This window comes from Phoca vitulina, unplaced genomic scaffold (assembly GCF_004348235.1).
Source record: "Phoca vitulina isolate PV1807 unplaced genomic scaffold, GSC_HSeal_1.0 scaffold45, whole genome shotgun sequence".
Lineage (NCBI taxonomy): Eukaryota > Metazoa > Chordata > Mammalia > Carnivora > Phocidae > Phoca > Phoca vitulina.
The window spans coordinates 2,892,815-2,907,191 of NW_022589748.1; the positions used below are offsets into that span (position 1 = coordinate 2,892,815).

The following is a 14,377-nucleotide window of genomic DNA, read 5'->3' on the forward strand; positions in this document are numbered from 1 at the left end:
GCTTCTCCCTCTCCCACTCCCCCTGCTTCTGTTCCCTCTCTCGCTGTCTCTCTGTCAAATAAATAAATAAAATCTTAAAAAAAAAAAAAAAGCTACAAACAGGAAAAACACAACTTCTATGCAAAACTCAGGAGACAAAATCAGGGAAATGTCAAATAGTACTGGGGAATAAGAATTATTGTGTAGACTGGTATTCTACGAGTCTCAAGTTCTCTGACTAAGCAGAATCACTTACAGAACTTTGGTCCAAACAAGCTTATACTTCCTAGTCTCAATCTTAATTATAGCCGAATTCCATTAAGTTAGTATCTTAAGCCCTCGTTAGAAAATTTGAGAGTAGCTGATTTCTTCAGAAACTGCTTTTTAAGATGTAAGTTCCTGGAATTCTAGTCTCTGGCTCCTTACAGAAAGTGTGGATCGGCTTTTTTGTTCTAATAAGCCCCAAAGATCTTTTACACATAAATAATACTTAGTCTTTCTTTCATGTTATTCATATACTTGAATCACTAAACGAAAATACATAAAAGCTGTAAGATTTAAAAAGAGGAAAATATTGCGGCGCCTGGGTGGCTCAGTCGTTAAGCGTCTGCCTTCGGCTCGGGTCATGGTCCCAGGGTCCTGGGATCGAGCCCTGCATCGGGTTCCCTGCTCAGCAGGAGGCCTGCTTCTCCCTCTCCCACTCCCCTTGCTTGTGTTCCCTCTCTCGCTGTGTCTCTCTCTGTCAAATAAATAAAATCTTAAAAAAAAAAAAAAAAGGAAAATATTTAAGGACTCAAATGATCCAAGAGTCTAAAACTCATTCAGAGTAAGGGCACCTGAGTGGCTCAGTCGGTTGAGCATCTCCCTCTCTCGCTGTGTCTCTCTCTGTCAAATAAATAAATAAAATATTAAAAAAAAAAAAAAAACTCATTCAGAGTTAATTCTGTATAGGATTTTTTCTTTTTTTTTTTTTTTTTAAAGATTTTAAGCAGACGCTTAACGACTGAGCCACCCAGGCACCCCTGTATAGGATTTTCATACAGTAATGATAATAATCTTATGTTGTAACCACTGAAAGCCATTATCACAGCTCCAAAACTCTAGAGCAATAAAATGACAAAGAATTAAAATTTCCCCTCAGTAAATAAAAAAATTTAGGTTTACCAAAGTTCCATAGAAACTTTAGTCCTAATCTAGAAAAAACAAATTAATTTCTAAATTTTTCTTTTTATGCAAATAAAAATTTAAAGAGCATAGGAAGAAAATGCTTGGTCATGCTGGTGTGGAATAAGAAAACATACTAAGTACTAAACTATGGTTGGAGAAATAAAATTATTTCTCAATATACCTTTGTCAGCAAATTAACCTAAAATAATTGAGGTAATTTAGCTGTATGACTCCAGATGTGCTTAGTTTTTCAAAATGAAAAGGAAGGGGAAAAAACAATCATGGAACTCTGACTTAGTTTTAATGGATCAGCAACCCTGTCCCTGTCCCAGTCTGGCCCTAAGACCAAGATGAACTATCAGTATGCAAATGAGTAAACATGCCATGAAAGACACAAATACTCTCAAAACCTACATTTCAAAAGTCTTATTGGAGAAACCCTGAGATGAAAAAGACAATCAGAAATCTGAGGCCAATGTCTTGACTTTTGTCATTTTACTTTCTGTTGGTTCTAATTAGACTAGCCTCAGCTTCTGCATCTGGAAAGTAAGATTATACTCACACACACACACCCACCCCCTCCCCATGACTTCATAAGAAATGTTTTGAAGATCAAATGAGCTAATTAACGAAAAAAAAACGAACACAATTCTCAAGAGGGAAATGCTAGACTTTCTACTAATCTGTCATACACAGTAATACTCATTTCAAGTCTTTTTTCAAGGCTGCTGGTATGTTTGATCATTTTATCTGATATGCAAATTGTTTTTTCTATTTATACCACATCTCATTCCAAGAAGAATCTGAGGCAAAAAAGTATGTATGTGTGTTTTTTTTTTAATTATGCAACCATAATAAAAAATAAATTGTATTAGGGGAGATATTCAATACCAACCCCACATCATCACCTACATAAAATAGATTTGAAAATTTCTGTATCCATTTTCTGATTTAAAAGCTCAAAATCTAATCTAATTGGAGCTACCAGAGAAAACAAACTCATCTAACAGTGTTCTACCTTGCTGTTCAAAAATTAATAGTGACCTTACCTTGTATGGATCAAGTAAAAAGTCACTGAACTTGCTAGGGAGGGAATATTTCTTCACCAATTCGTCTTCTACCACCCATGGTGCATTTTCACCAGTACCAGCCCGTAACGCATTATGCCGTATAAAGTATCGAAGTATCTCCTTATTTGGTGGGCGTTCTGTACGAATTAAGCTGTCTGCTGGCACATTACTGATGATCTAGGTTAACAAATATAAATAACTTACCACTTGTATAAAAAGCATTTAACCACTGAGAACAAAGATTTATCTTCTCTCCAAAAAAATAATTCCCTCTATAAAATATGGCTATAAGCTAGATGAAACAAAAAGAATAATTTTCAGAGACAGAATGTTAAACACATCCCTAGGCAATCTATCAGTATGTATCAAAGTCCTAAAAATGTGCATACCCATTGAACCAGCAATTCCTTTTTTTTTTTTTAAGATTTTATTTATTTATTTGAGAGAGAGAGCATGAGTGGGGTGGAGGGGCAGAGGGAGAGGGAGAAGCAGACTCCCCGCTGAGCAGGTAGTCTAATGCGGGGCTCGATCCCAGGACCCTGGGATCATGACCTGAGCCGCAAGCAGACACTTAACCAACTGAACCACCCAGGTGCCCCTGAACCAGCACTTCCTCTTGTTAAGAATTTAGAAGTAAAAGGATAGTCATCATCGACTGCTTATAAAAGGAAAAACAAAAACAGAAGGGAAAAACTACATAAAGGTACGTCAGTAAGGGAATCATTTTTTAAATTAAAATATATCCATATAATGAATGCAACCATTATATACAAATAATTATATGTAATATACTGCATGTAACATATACAACCATATAATATACAACCATAGGGGAAAAACATTTCTTAATCAGGACAAATTTATCAGAATCATCTAGGGTGCTATTAAAATGCAGACACTTGGGCCCCAAACTTACTGAATCAGAAGAATCTCTGGCAGTACAGCCTGGGAATCTACATTTTTAATAAACTCCCCTGGTGACTATCATACACCCTACAACTTGAAAATACTGTTTTGGAAAAAAATTTAATGACATCACAGATGTTTACCACATAGTAAATGAAAAAAGTTACAAATTAGTATGTAGAGAATACTCCTATTTTTAAAAGTCACTTAAAAGCTAACCACCAGGGGGACCTGGGTGGCTCAGTTGGTTAAGCATCCAATTCTTGGTGTCAGCTCAGGTCATGATCTCATGGGTCATGGGATGGAGCCTCTCCCTCGGTGCCCCCCCATACCCCCCCAAATAAATAAATCTTAAAAAAAAAAGGATGTATCATGACTCTGGATGTATTAAAAAATATAAACCTTAGAATCAATAAAACAAAGCACTAAGTCATTTTAAAGGTATTTACTGTCTTAGATTAGTAGCTTCACATATTCCTTATAAAAGCATTGATTAGAACTGACTACTCAGTTTCTGAGTTTAATTATATTACAAATTGCTTTATTTTTAACTGGAAGAGCTATTACCTGGGGAAAGTCCTTAACTGCTGGGAACTGATTCTTATTTTTCAAACCGAGTTTGAAGCTCAATTGCAAATTATTCTTATACCCTAATAATTCATATTAAAAGAAAAAAAGCATGCTATCTCCTAGGGAAAAAATACAATTTAACTTAAGGTCATAATTACAAAGACTAGAAAACCCCTCAGAATTTGTTGTAGAAACACAATCATTCACATTTTTTTTAGCACATTTTCTCTGAGAAAACTAGCCGTATATTTTCTGAAGTAACATTTACTACATGTAAAAGGTCTAATAATACAAAGTGCCAACTAACCTTATCTTCATTTTGTAATTTCACGTCATATTTGTGAGGCAGAAATTTTGGTGGAGCCCATTTCCTTTCTCCTTTTTTTAATGAAGTAGGGAGTTTTCGTGGAGATCTACGTGCTCTGTCACCTAGTCAAATCAATAGAAAATTAGTGAAAAAAACAAGTCTTTAATTTTATCCATTCATTCATTACTAATATTCTTAATGAACACCTACTCTGCACTAGGCACTGAGTGATGGGGCACAAAGATGAATCATAAAGTCCTTACCTCAAGCAGATAAAGTCTATGAGTCTACAAAAATTACATTACAATGTGATGAACTACTGTAACAGAGATTGGCAGAAAAAAATACTGTGATAGGAGAGACAAGCAATGTCTAATTTGGTCTGGAAGATAGGCAAAGGAAAGGGCCTAGAAAGAGTAAGACTTGTTCAGAGACTATAAGCAACGAGATAGATGACTATGATCTAGACTATAGTAAAAACTTCAGACCAAAGAGGTAAGTAGGGTCCAAATTATAAATAACATTGTATTCCATTATTATTATTTTTCTAAAGTAGGCTCCATGTCCAATGTGGGGCTTGTACCCACAACCCTAAGATCAAGTCACATGCTCTACCGACTAAGGCAGCCAGGTGCCCCAACACTGAATGCCATTTAAAGAGACTGGAATGTGTCTCGTGGGCACTAAGGAAACAAAGGATTTCCCATCTGACTAACTAGATATATGCTGTGAAAGATCATTATCATGACAAAATTAAAAGAAACACTTTTAGCAGTTAGAAAACGAATGAAAAGGGCAGGTGAGACTGAAGATCGGGAATCACAAGATACAGCACTAAACATCTGAATCAATGTAACTGAAATGGAGGCTGAAAGAGTCTAGAGGCATTTAGAAGACAGACATGGTAACCAACTAGATGTGGAAATGCTAACAGTTTCCAAGTTTTCTGCCTTAGGGACCAAGGAGATGAGGGGGTCGTTAACTGAGTAAGAGAATGCTGAAAGAACAGCAGGACAATTCTTGTTGATGTGCCTTGGGAAGATAACATAAAGAGTAAGATGATCAATTTAGCCTTACAGGTGTTAAAATTTGAACTGCCTGGGACAGGCACATGAAGACTGGGTCTAGAGTTAAGGAGTTAAGCCGATGTGGGTCTGGGAATCATCAGCCTTTATACAGATTAAGAATTTAAACTGTGGGCAGGAATGAAATATAACAATACCCTTGTATAGAAAAATAAAAAGGAGGCAGAACAAAATCCTATGAAAAATAATTTAATGAATGGCAGATGAAAAAAGGAGATTAAAAAAAAAAAAAAAAAAACAGAAAAGTAAGGGCGCCTGGCTGCCTCAGTCAGAAAAGTGTGCAACTCTTGATCTCGGGGCCATGAGTTGAGTCCCACGTTAGGTAGAGGAATTACTTAAAAACAAAAAACAAACAACCCCTCCCCCACCCCCAAAAAGTAGTTGGGAAACCTAGGGAGACTATGGTATCAAGTAAGCTGAAAGATATGAGAGTGACCAACAGTGTTAAATGGAACAGAAAAGTAAAACACAAAGGAGCAATGAGTGAATTTTGCAATTAGGGGGGTCACCTATAAGCTTATTAGGAAGTTTCAGAGTAAAGAGGCAGGAGTTACACCGTAACAGCATTAAGGAATAAACTGATGGTCAGAAAGTGGAGACAACATTCTCAAGAATCTTAACCTGAATAAGAAAGACAGAAATAGAACAATAGGATCAAGGGAAGGTATGTTTTTGTTTTTAGAAAATGGGACTTTGTTTATAAGCTGAGAAGAACCATTAGAAAGAGGGTTTAAAACACTGTATAGTAGAGGGACGCTTGGGTGGCTCACTCAGTTGAGCGCCCAACTCTTGATATCAGCTCAGGTCTTCATCTCAGGGTCGTGTGTTCAAGCCCTGCATTGGGCTCCACGCTGGGCATGGAGCCTACTTAAAAATACACACACACACACACACACATATATGTGTATGTATGTATGTGTATGGATGTATGTATGTGTGTGTGTGTATATATATATATATATATATATATATTATATGGTAGAATAATAAAAGTTTACCCAGCCCTTGAGAAACTAAGAGGGAATGGTATTAACTTTTTTTTTTTTTTAAGATTTTATTTATTTAGTTGTGAGAGAGAGAGAGAGAGAGATAGCGCACAGGCAGAGGGAGAAGCAGGCTCCCTGCCAAGCAAGGACCCGATGCAGGACTCGATCCCAGGACCCTGGATCATGACCTGAGCCAAAGGCATAACCGACTGAGCCAAACAGGCATCCCAGAGGGAATGGTATTCAAAGCACAAGTATCTTGGTCAAGAGAAAAGAGAGCTCCCTTCTAAGATGGAGGAACAGAGTCCTACCAAGGAGGTTAGGAACACAAAGCTGAAAAGTTCCTGCCCTAATACATTACTTTTCCCCCCACAAAGTAAAAGGCCAAGTCACATGACGAGAAAATATTTTTCGTACTACAATTTGCCTATCATATTTCTATGGAAATTCTAATCAATTTTTCCCCTGAAGACATGCAGAATACATCATAACATTAATTCTTTAGCCCACCTACTACTCTTATCAACATACTAGCAATAACATTACATCCCAGTAATTAAAACCCGAACTAAGGCACACACTCTAAAAAATAAGCCAAAGCCTAAAACCAGCAGTTCCTGGTACACAATGCTTAGGTGTAAAACAAACAGCTGTAACACATCACTGGTATTCCAATGATCCTCATTCTAGAAGAAGTGTTAGAAGACAGATCAGCCAACACCTAACCAAAACATTTATCAACCTCAAATCTAGGGAACTGTGAATAACACACATATTATAAAACTGTCAAAAAGAAACTGAAAAATGCAGACATTAGCATTCATAACACAGAGTAGAAAACAAAACCAAAGTATCAACAGCTAGGGGGGAGCAGCTATACAACGATCTCTGAAGCTTCCTTGGGACTAGATAAGGACGGCCCTCTAAAACCATCTGCACGTATCCCAAACATCTGGAGACACAAAATAGAATGGAAGGCAGATAGCAGAACGTTTTAATGTAACATTCTAACTCAAACTTTGTGACAGTTAAATATTGAGGTGAAACTCTTTAATCCCCGAACAGTCACGGGGAAGGAGATCGATAAACACAAACCCTTTGAGTGCTCCTATTTTTGGAGAAAAAAGGGATCCAGTCAAATTCCTTATTTACACACACACACACACACACACACACACACACACAAATGAAGGCCTCAGAGGCTGAGAAGTCTCCCCAGGAAGCAACATCTCAGTTTCTCAACTTTCAAAACATCACTGTTAGGTCTCCAGATCCCGAAAAATTACTTTTAATGTTTCACAATTCTGGCAGCTCCCATCTGAGAGGGACCTAAATTATAGAATATAGATAAAAGGAAGTACCTTAAAAGCACCACACTGGCTTATAACATGAAAAGAAACAGAAATAGAATTAGCCCCTCCTACTCCAATCACCCCCTTTCCACACTTATTTCCATATTTCCAACTTAGAGAAAAGGAAAGCAAACTTTCCTTCCCATCTTGGGTAGACAGGTATGTGCACACAGATTTCTAAGCAGCCAGAGGTAATGACTTCCCAATGGTCCTAACTGTGCAGGGAGATTTAAATCTTCTTTTTTTTTGGTGGGGGGGAGGGGCAGGTTTAAATCTTAATTCACTTGGTGAATATTTGATTTTCTGAATCATAAATGAACAAAAATATGTCTAGCTATCTACAAAACTCAATTACAAATCTAGTTGCTAGAGAACTCAAAAAGATTTGTGTATAAAATAAACAGAACAGAGTAACATAACTCACTAAGGAAAGCTAGCATCATACATACTAATACTCTCTCTCCTTCCTTCATCCTCTTTTACAATTGCCTCCTTCTTCTGATGATCCTGAGCAATTTGGCTAGAATTCTCTTTGTCACTTGAGGGAGAATCACAGGCACCATCTGATTTCTTCTCAGTGGCCTCTTCATCTACTTTCTCCAAAGGATGAATCTTCACAATCCTCACCTTGAGCATTTTTTCCTTCCCAACCTATAAAGGAGACAGGAGAGAATCAAAGACAATAAATAAGAATCAGAAACCTAAAGATATTTAGAATATATAATCCAATATCCATCCCACTTCACCTGACAGAAATTCACTGAAACTCTGAAGCAGCCAAGTACAGTGACTTTTTTCCAACTTTATTTCTCAGACTTCTAACTTGAAATAGGATACCTTAAAAAATAAAATGATCACCATCTAGTTCAAAATTCATGCACCAATGTACTAAGGCCAAAAGGCAATCATTATACTAACCTGACATATATGTAAAATACAGTTCAAGAATTTCCATTTTTAAGAAAATCAACTATACAGGAACACCTGGCTGGCTCAGTAGGAAGAGCACATGACTCTTGATTTCAGGGTTGTGAGTCTGAGCCCCACACTGGGTGTAGATTACTTAAAAATAAAATCTCTAAAAAATAAATATCAACTATACACATGGATATCCAATTATTCTAGAATCATCTGTTGAAAAGACGATCTTTTCTTCACTTAATTACCTTTCCACGTCTCTCAAAAATCAGTAGTGGGGGGCACCTGGATGGCTCAGTCAGTTAAGCAACTGCCTTCGGCTCAGGTCATGATCCCAGGATCCTGGGATAGAGCCCTGCATCAGGTTCCCTGCTCAGTGGGGAGCCTGCTTCTCCCTCTCCCTCTGCCCCTCCCCCCCCGACTCGTGCTCTCTCTCTCTCTCTCAAATAAATAAATAAAATCTTTAAAAAAATAAAATAAAGATTTATTTCAGAGAAAGAGAGAGAGAATGCAAGCCAGGGAGAAGGGCAGTGGGAGAGGGAGAGGGAAGTCAGAGGAAGCAGACTCCCCGCTGACCAAAAGGCTCGATCTCCCCAACCGGAGATCATGACCTGAGCCAAAACCAAGAGTCGGACCGAGCCACCCAGGCACCCTTCCACATGAACTTCATAATCAGCTTCACAACTCCTACAAAAAAGCTGCTTGGATTTTTATTATTATTATTTTTTAATTTGAGTATAGTTGAAAAGCTGCTGGGATTTTATTGCAACTGTAGTTAATCTACGCATCAATTTAGAAAGCACTGACATTTCAACAATACTGAGTTTTCCCACCCATGAACAAAGGTGTATCTATCATTTAAAGCCTTCTTTAATTTCTCTCAGGAACATTTTATAATTTTTAGTGTATGGATCTTGGGTATCTCTTGTCAAATTACTCCCAGAGTATTTCACATTTTTTGACATTACCATAAAGGGTACTGATCTTTCCGGGAGCCTGGGTGGCTCAGTCGGTTAAGTGTCTGCCTTCAGCTCAGGTCATGATCCCGGGATCCTGGGATCAAGTCCCACATCGGGCTCCCTGCTCAGCCGGTAGTCTGCTTCTCCCTCTGCCCCTCCCCCCACTCATGTTTTTTCTCTCTCTCTCAAAAATAAATAAACAAAAAATCTTGAGGGACGCCTGGGTGGCTCAGTCGTTAAGCGTCTGCCTTCAGCTCAGGTCATGATCCCAGGGTCCTGGGATCAAGCCCCGCATCAGGCTCCCTGCTCAGCGGGAAGCCTGCTTCTCCCTCTCCCACTCCCCCTGCTTGTGTTCCCTCTCTCACTGTGTGTGTCTCTGTCAAATAAATAAATAAAATCTTAAAAAAAAAAAAAATCTTTAATGGTACTGATCTCTCTAAATTTCAATTTCCAATTGTTCGTTGTTAACACTGGTTTTCATATTATTTATCTTGTCTTGTACCCTCCTACCCTGCTCATAAACTCATTAGTTCTAGTAGCTTTTATGGGAGATTCCAGATTTTCTACATAGACAATCATGTTGTCTGCAAATAAAGATCACTTTACTTCTTCCTTCCCAATTTAGATGCCCTTTATTTCCTTTTCTTGACATAGTACCACTGACTAGAACCACCAGTACAATGTTAAATGGAGTGGGAGAGCAGACATTCAGTCTTTTACCATTAGGTATAATGTTAGCTGGAGGTTATTCTGTAAATATCCTTTATTAGACTGAAGGCATTTCTATTTGCAGTTTGCTCAGAGTTTTTATCAGGAACTGATGCTGGATTTTGTTGAACACTTTCTGTGTGTAAAATGAGATGACCATATGGTTTTTCATCCTGTTTATAAGGAGAATTATAAATTTATAACAACTTTGAATTTGTAGGATAAACCCCACTGAATCATGATAAACTGTCCTTTTCCTAGTGCTGGATTTCATTTGCTAAAATTCTGATTAAAAAATTTTGCATCTATGTTCACAAGGGAGTTTTATGAACACAGATTTTTTTTTTTTCTTAATCCATAGTTTTTTCTTTTAATGTGCTTATATGGTTTTAGTATCAGGGTAATGGTGACCTCACATAATAAGTTGCAAAGAATTCCCAGCTCCCTCTCCTCTTCTATTTTCTGATAACATTTGTATAGAATTGGTGCTGTTATCTTCCTTAAATGTTTGGTAGACATTTGGGCCTGGAGTTTTGTCAGATAATTTTAACCACAAGTTTAATTTCTTTAATAGATATAATAGGGGCTATTAAGGTTTCTATTATTTCTTGTTGAGTGGGTTTTGGTAGTTTGTATCTTTCAAGGAATTTCTCCATTTTAGTTGTCAAATTTATTGGTGTCAAAGATGTTCATAATATTTCCTTATTACCCTGTCAATATCTGTAGACTGTAGGTATCACCTGATTCTTCATGTTGGTTAATTTGTGTCTTCTCTTTTTACCCTGGGAGTTTGGCTGGAGGTTTATCAATTTTATTGATCTTTTTCAAATTAGCAGCTTTTGGTTTCATTGATTTTCCTGTTTTCTATTTTACTAATTTCTACTTTGATCTTTATTAAATCCTTTCTTTTTCTGTTTTCTTTGGATTTAATTTGCTTTTCTTTTTCTTATCTCTTAAGGTAGAAGCCAAGGCCAACGATTTGAGACCGTTTTTTCCTAATAAAACAGTTTGGTTGTTTAGTGCTATACATTTCTCCTAAGCCCTACCGTAGGCAGCATCTCATAAATTCTAACACATTGTTTTCACTTCCATGCAGTTCAAAACATTTTCTAATTTCCCTTTTGATTTTTTTCTCTAATCCAAGTAAGTTAAAGGTGTCTTACTGAGTTTCCAATTATCTGTGGTTTCCAGATAGCTATTATTGATTTCTAATTTAATTCCATTTTGGTCACAGTATATTCTTTGTATGACTTGAGTCCTTTTAAATTTATTTACTTTTTTATGGCCCAAAGTATGGTCCACCTTGGAAAATTCTGCACTTGGGAGCAATGTCTATTCTGTAGTTATCAGGTAGAGTATTTTACAAATGGCAATTAGGTTAAGTCAGTTGATAATGCCATTGAAGTTTTCCATATTCTTGCTGACTTTGTCTTTTTCTATCAGTTACTGAGAACAGGGGTGTTGAAATCTCCAACTACAGCTGTGATGTCTATTTCTTCTTATAGTTCTATCCATTGTTGTTTCACAGATCTTTTTTAAGCTGTATTTATTTGAAAGAGAGAGAGAGAGAGCACACACAGGGGGCGGGGGGTACAGAGGGAAAGGGAGAAAGAGAGAAGCAGACTCCCTGCTGAGTGCAGAGCCCAGATGCAGGGCTCAACCCCTCAACCCTGAGCCGAAATCAAGAGTCGGGACACTTAACCGACCCAGGCACCCCATTTCATAGATCTTGAAATTCTCTTTAGTAAATGCATAAACATAAAGGGCTGCTATGTCCTCTCAATAAACAGACCCCTCTGTCATTATGAAATATTTATCTGGTAATATTTTTTGCCCTGAAATCTACTTTGTCTGATACTTATATAGCCACTCCAGATTTCTTTTGACCTAATATTAGGATGGTATCTCTTTCTCCATCTTTTTACTATTATCCTATTTGCATCTTTCTTATAGGCAGCATATAACTGGGTCTTGCTTTTTTATCCAATCTGGCAATTTCTACCTTTTAACTTAAATGTTTAGATCATTTATATTAAATGTAATTACACATACAATTAGGTGTAGTTGCTTTTTCTTTTTTTTAAGATTTCTTTATTTGAGAGAGAGTGTGTGCACGGGGCGGGGGGCAGAGGGGGAGGAGAGAGAGAATCTCAAGCAGGTGTGGGGCTTGATCCCAGGACCCTGAGATCATGACCTGAGCAAAAACCAAGAGTCAGATGCTCAACCGACAGAGGCACCCAAGTGCCCTGGTATAGTTGCGAAATTTCTATTCAGTTTCATGAAAACTAAAAAATTCTGCTCTTCAAAGGACACTGCTAAGAAAATGAAAACACAGGGGCGCCTGAGTGGCTCAGTTGGTTAAGCGCCTGCCTTCGGCTCAGGTCATGATCCCAGGGTCCTGGGATTGAGCCCCACATCAGGCTCCCTGCTCAGCAGCGAGTCTGCTTCTCCCTCTGCCTGCCGCTCTGCCTATCTGTGCTCTCTCTCTCTCTGTCAAATAAATAAATAAAATCTTTAAAAAAAAAAAAAGAAAGAAAATGAAAACACAAACCCTAATTGGTAGCAAAAGCAAAGCATATACCTAATAAAGAACTTGTACCCAGAATAAAAAACTCTTAAAACTCAAAAACAAGAAAACAATCCAATTTAAAAATGGACAAAGATTTGAACAGACACTTCACCAAAAGAAATATAAATAAAAGGATAGTAACAAATACATGAGATCTTCAACATTATTAGTTATTAAAAGGATATTTAAGAAAAAAATCCTTTGTCAAAAGGTATGTGCACACTCAATTGTATTCAGTAATGCTCAAGTGTTTATCAAAACAGTTAGCAGTAAACCAGCAGCTCCACATTCTTGTCAAAACTTGCCATTATTTTGACTTTTTCTTATTTACTAATCTGATGTGCATAAAATGGTCTTGCTAGCTTTTAATTTGCTTTCCTGGATTACTAATGAGTTTAAACACTTTGTCATATGTTTATGGGCATACTTATCTCCCTAATTTCTCTCTCCCCCTTCGTCAAACTCTTCCTCTTTCACCTTGCAGATGTGTACAGCATATTTTCCTTTTGCCACTCCAAATCGGTCTCCATTCTTCTCTACCTTACTCTGTGCTGTATCATACAGGCTGATCTTTGTGGCATACACCAAAGGGCTCCCTTGTCTAGATTTTGGTGAGTTCAACCCATAGGAAGCAAGAGCAGAAAATCAGATGGTGGAAGAAAAGTGCTGTTGGGGTATTTATTCCCTTGACTACCTCCCTAGGAAATTGGTTACATCTTACTATCAAAGTACTCTTCTACAACTACATTACTCTTCTCTAATTCCAGTACCCACTCCCTCCCTTGTTTCTTTGGGGTTTTGAAGTGGTAGTCTCTCTACTGTTGATAGCAATCAGGTACTTAACCTTTCCTTGTTAGTTTTCCTTAACCTAGATCACACTGTTGTCTCTTATCTATAGTCCCTTTATTAAATTCAATTCAATTACACCATTTGAATATGCCATCTGTTTCCTGCCAGGACTCTACTAATGTAAAGTATGTGATTAAAACCCACAGACATTACAAATATAACAAAAAGAACTAGCTAGGAGCTCCAGGGAGTCAAAGTAAATTAGGGAAAAGAACAAGAACTTTGGAACCACACAAAAAGACAAAAGTTTGAATCCTTGTCCCATCACTTACTGGCTACCGTTGGGCTACCTAAGCCATTCCCCTCCCTCTTTTCTCTTGCCAGGCTGCCTTTTCTGAGGCTTTAAAAAAAGAGGGGGGATGGCTCAGTTGGTTAAGCGTCTGCCTTCAGTTCAGCTCAGGTCATGATCTCGGGGTCCTAGGACTGAGCCCCACATCAGACTCCCTGCTTGGCAGGGAGCCTGCTTTTCCCTCTCCCTCTGCCCCTCCCCACAGCTCATGCTCTCTCTTGAGCTCTCTCTCAAATAAATAAATAAATCTTAAAAAAAAAAAAAAGGCAATATTCACTTTCTCAGCCCCTTGCAGCTAAGGATGGTTATATAGACATAGTCTAGCCAATAACATGTAAAGACAAGGGTCGGGGTGGGGGGAGGGAGTATACACTTCTAGTAAAGATTTTCTTACAATGCTTAGGTAAGCATTTTCTCACTCTGAATACAGTCACAAGTTCACAACCAAGAGGCAACAAAGCTAAGGACAAAACCCAACACCCTGAGAAGAGCAGAAAGGCAGAAAGATAACAAAGTATAGGTCCTTGACAATAATATCCAGCCTCTATGCCAAATCTGGTACCACCTGCCTCTAAGACTTACTATGGGAGATAATCAAATGTCTTCATTGCTTAAGCCAATACTACTCAGTGTTGTCCCCAGAGTGTCATCATCACACCCGGA

The 14,377-nt window shown here is 37.8% G+C and overlaps 1 protein-coding gene across 1 annotated transcript in view; it reads right to left on the reverse strand.

The window, feature by feature from the left end:
* Positions 1-14,377, reverse strand: part of BAZ1B (bromodomain adjacent to zinc finger domain 1B) — a 70,502-nt gene that overhangs the window by 40,395 nt on the left and 15,730 nt on the right. The window contains exons 4-6 of the mRNA XM_032430725.1: positions 7,872-8,073; positions 4,000-4,121; positions 2,196-2,393 (exon numbers count right to left, since the gene is read on the reverse strand). Coding sequence (XP_032286616.1) covers positions 2,196-2,393; positions 4,000-4,121; positions 7,872-8,073 — 522 coding nt within the window. The remainder of the gene's footprint in view (positions 1-2,195; positions 2,394-3,999; positions 4,122-7,871; positions 8,074-14,377) is intronic.